General features: G+C 43.7%; 1 protein-coding gene across 1 annotated transcript in view; it reads left to right on the top strand.

Annotated features, from left to right (window-relative positions):
* Positions 1-3,286: 3,286 nt before the first annotated feature.
* The window catches only part of LOC102194301 (neuronal acetylcholine receptor subunit alpha-2-like), a 31,188-nt gene continuing 30,369 nt past the window's right edge, over positions 3,287-4,105 (top strand). Inside the window, exon 1 of the mRNA XM_005749465.2 lies at positions 3,287-4,016. Within this exon, the coding sequence (XP_005749522.2) occupies positions 3,287-4,016 (730 nt within the window). The remainder of the gene's footprint in view (positions 4,017-4,105) is intronic.

The raw sequence follows: 4,105 nt of genomic DNA, 5'->3' as shown, positions 1-4,105 counted from the left end.
TGAGGCGTGGGAGACAAATTAACCTGAACCCTAGACCCCTTACAGTGAGACAATCTTGTGGCTCTGTTAAACTTCATGCAGTTGAATGACCACTGATCACCTACAGCAAAGGCAACGATTCTGAGAAACCTTAGTTGACAGAAAACTACGCATTTACCTTTTATTTTGGACCATTTGATGGACAAAACTGTCTACGATGCTCAAGTAAATAAGTCCCCAGTTAACAAAACAGGTTAGAAATGTTGGCTTTTTACTCTTAGTAAATTAGGACAGATAAAACCCCTGCTTTGTGGTAGTGACATTGCCCTCATTGGCTGGGCATGAGGAGTCACTGAGTGTGAAAATAATACGAGTCATATGTCACAGGAAGAAGAAATGTTGAGATTACCTGAAGCACTGCCAGCCTCAGAAATGTGCTATACAAATAGAGTAGTATTGTATATGCAGATAGTACTTTATAAAATGTTGAGAACAAATCTGATTTGTTTTTAGACCTTTTAGATGCAGAATTTTAAGAAATCGTGCCAAGATTGTAAAATGTTTGTTCCTGAAATAGAAATGGGAAGTATTCTTTTTGTATTTCTCTCATGGTTTTTGTAGTGATCACTTATGATCCTCCATTTAGTGTCTACATTTGGTTAAAATCTGAAAACCTGTCTTTCCAGGCTTTTAATAGACTTTAATTCAGACTCATCTCAATGATTTCCAATTCATGTTAACCCACTGAGTGATTTTCCTGCTAATTAAAGGTCAGTGTTTTCAATGTTTGACATTTGTGACAAAGTTTTCTCTAATATCCCGGCCACATGGAGACCGTGATATTAGATATCCCTACTAGATTCGAAGTGGAGTAGTTTCTCAAAAAAAGAAAAAAGAACAAAAAGAAAGATCAATTGTAATCCTTTAACCCATTCTGATAGGTCCACCAAAAATGTCTGCCAAAAATGTCTGCAGAGCTACTTCAGTGTCTTGAGTAATCGCTGCATCTTTGGCTTAGCCTGTGACATCCATGTAGAGCAGGGCCCTATTCAAGAAAACTGGCTTTAGTAACCCAGACATGAGGAAAACTCAGTTTTTTTCTAAACAAACTTAAATTGTCAGACCTTACCAAACACAGAGTTCCTTTTTGTGTCCTCCCCTACTGCTGCACCTGAAGCTGGATATACTCGGAGTTGACAGGATTTAGTTCGCCCATCCAAGTTCCTTATCAACTTTATTGTTTCTGCTTTAGCTGCCAAAAATATAAACCTCATGGGACCGTTTTCTGCCAATATGGCTTCCATTTCATCACCTTTGTCCACTTCTTGGCCGCAGACTATTCATGTCACCATCATCTTTTTGGGATAGGTTTCACCAAAGTTAGTTAGCTTCTCTGTTTTCCCTTTTTCCTCTGATTGTTTGGCCACAGGTTGTCATCAGAAAGTAAAGGAGACCAACATGCTGCCAAAAATGTCTGCAGAGCCAGCAATATTTGTCATTGAGACAGAAAAAACAAAATTATAGATGTTAAAGGAAAAGTTCAACATTTCTTCTAAGCTGGTTGGTGTTACTGTCATGTTAACGCTTTGCAAAAATGGGATTTGAATTCGGCATTTAGTCAGAGGCCTGCAATGTGAAGCAGGATTTGGTCTGTGGAAGCATTGGAAGTCTGTGTGTTTCCTTAAGTCCTTGACACAACTTTATTCTGTAATTCAGTTTTATTAAATTGCTTAATTTTTATTCAAATGAATGTGGTCCATACTTATTTGTGAAATAAATTTGAACTTTAAGCCTATCGTTCTATTTTTGTTCCAGTACATAAGACTCAAACGGCACGATCACTCAGCATACAGTTTCAGAAGCTTTAAAAAATAAAACTTAAAATTATATAGCTTAAATAACACCGTATATTTTCTTAAAAGCAGAATGTCAAAAAACCCGTAAGGACCTTCTTCTCAAAACACATGGAGGACATCCTGAATATCAAAGTCAAGTAATTTCTCATAACAGGGTCGGGTAAGGCTTCTGCAATTTCCTTCTCTAAGGCCAGATGTTCAATCGTGGTGAGTAATGTTTGACCGTTGGTATGATGTTCTTTTCATGAAATGCTTAGGTTTATGCAGACGTAATAGGACTCAGAATCATCCAAATTCGGGTTTTCTGCTTTTTTCTGCAAGATAACTTTTCCCAAAATGTCTTGGGGATCATCAAAGATGTATTTGGGTAAATGTGAGACGAGACTTGATGAATTTGTTTCATCTGAAACGTGAAAGTGTGACAAATATAAATAATTGCTGTGCGTTGCTGACCTACAGCAGACAAGGGCTTCTGGACATCTGGACTCATAACTCCAACAGTTTTATCGCCGATCTCCGACTCATCCCAGAGATCTCCAGAACACTGGAGGCTGCCCACTCTCCCCGGCCGGGCGGAAGTGCACGCAGACGGCGCCGAGATCGTAAACAAAGGCGAGGTAGGCGCGGAGGGCTACGGGCTAAGCTAAAGCTAACACCACACCGGCTGCCTTTACCCAGTATTTTCCTCGCCAATGTCCGTTCTCTGGCAAACAAAATGGATGAGATACGGCTCTCCATCACTAACAACAGACGGATTATGGACTCAAATGTCATGTTTTTCACCGAAACATGGTTGAACAACAGCTGCCCAGACAATGTTATCGAGTTAGCAGGACGCCACACACACCGAGCCGACAGGCTAGCAGATGACTCCGGCAAGACCAGAGGTGGAGGTTTGTGCATTTATATTAACAATGCTTGGTGCATGAACTCCACTACTACTGAGAGTCACTGCTCACCTAATGCGGAGTTTTTAATGGTCAAATGCAGACCTTATTATCTCCCCAGAGAACTCACTTCGATCATACTCACTGCCGTGTATATACCCCCCGACGCTAATGCTAGGTTGACCATGAAAGAACTTTCTGCAGCCATTAACAAACACCAGAATAAACACCCCGAGGCTGCTATTACTGTTGCTGGCGACTTCAACCACACCAACTTAAAGACAGTCCTCCCCAGATTCCACCAACATGTCTCCTGCCACACCAGAGGAGACAATATTTTAGACCATGTTTATTCCAACCTGGCTGGAGCCTACAAAGCCACACCCCTCCCCCACATTGGACAATCGGACCATCTCTCCCTGTTCCTCACACCTAGGTATTCACCACTCATCCAACGTGTGAAACCTGCTGTGAGGACAATTAAAGTGTGGCCAGAGAGCCTCATCTGTACTGGATTACATCTCCAAAACCACAGACAGTGTCACCACCCAGAAACGGATCACCATGTACCCCAACCAGAAGCCTTGGATGAACCGGGATGTTCGTCTCCTCCTGAAGGCCCGCAACACCTCCTTTAGGTCAGGAGATTCACACGCCTACAGTACAGCCAGGGCTAATCTAAAGAAGGGCATCAAAAAAGCCAAACACCATTACAAAAAGAAGGTAGAAGAACACTTCTCCAACTCCAACCCCCGACGCATGTGGCAAGGACTCCAGACCATCACAGACTACAGGACAACCAAACCCTCCCCCGCATCCTCTGATGTCTCCTTCCTCAACGAGCTCAACAACTTTTATGCTCGTTTTGAGCGAGGGAACCCCACAACCACAACCAAAGCAGATGTGACGCCAGACCACCAACCTCTGACTCTCTTCCCCACCGATGTAGGAGCGGTGCTGAGCAGGATCAATGTCCACAAGGCTGCAGGTCCTGATGGCATCCCCGGGTGTGTTCTCAGAGCGTGTTCTGGGGAGCTTGCAGGAGTGCTGACAGACATATTCAACTTGTCCTTGGCCCACGCTGTGGTACCGGCCTGCTTCAGATCCACCTCCATCATCCCGATACCCAAAAACTCCAACCCATCTTGCCTCAATGACTACCGCCCAGTAGCCCTCACCCCCATCATCACTAAGTGCTTAGAGCAGCTGGTCCTAGCACACTTCAAATCCTGTCTCCCCCCCCACCCTGGACCCCCACCAATTCGCATACCGCCAGAACAGGAGCACAGAGGATGTAGTCTCCATTGCACTGCACTCTGTCCTCTCACACCTGGACAACAACAACACCTACGCCAGAATGCTGTTTATAGACTTCAGTTCAGC

This window comes from Pundamilia nyererei, unplaced genomic scaffold, assembly GCF_000239375.1.
Source record: "Pundamilia nyererei isolate P.nyererei 1_Seehausen unplaced genomic scaffold, PunNye1.0 scaffold00245, whole genome shotgun sequence".
Taxonomy (NCBI): Eukaryota; Metazoa; Chordata; class Actinopteri; order Cichliformes; family Cichlidae; genus Pundamilia; species Pundamilia nyererei.
Note: the sequence above shows the minus strand (reverse complement) of the source record. Positions and strands in the feature narration are given on the sequence as shown.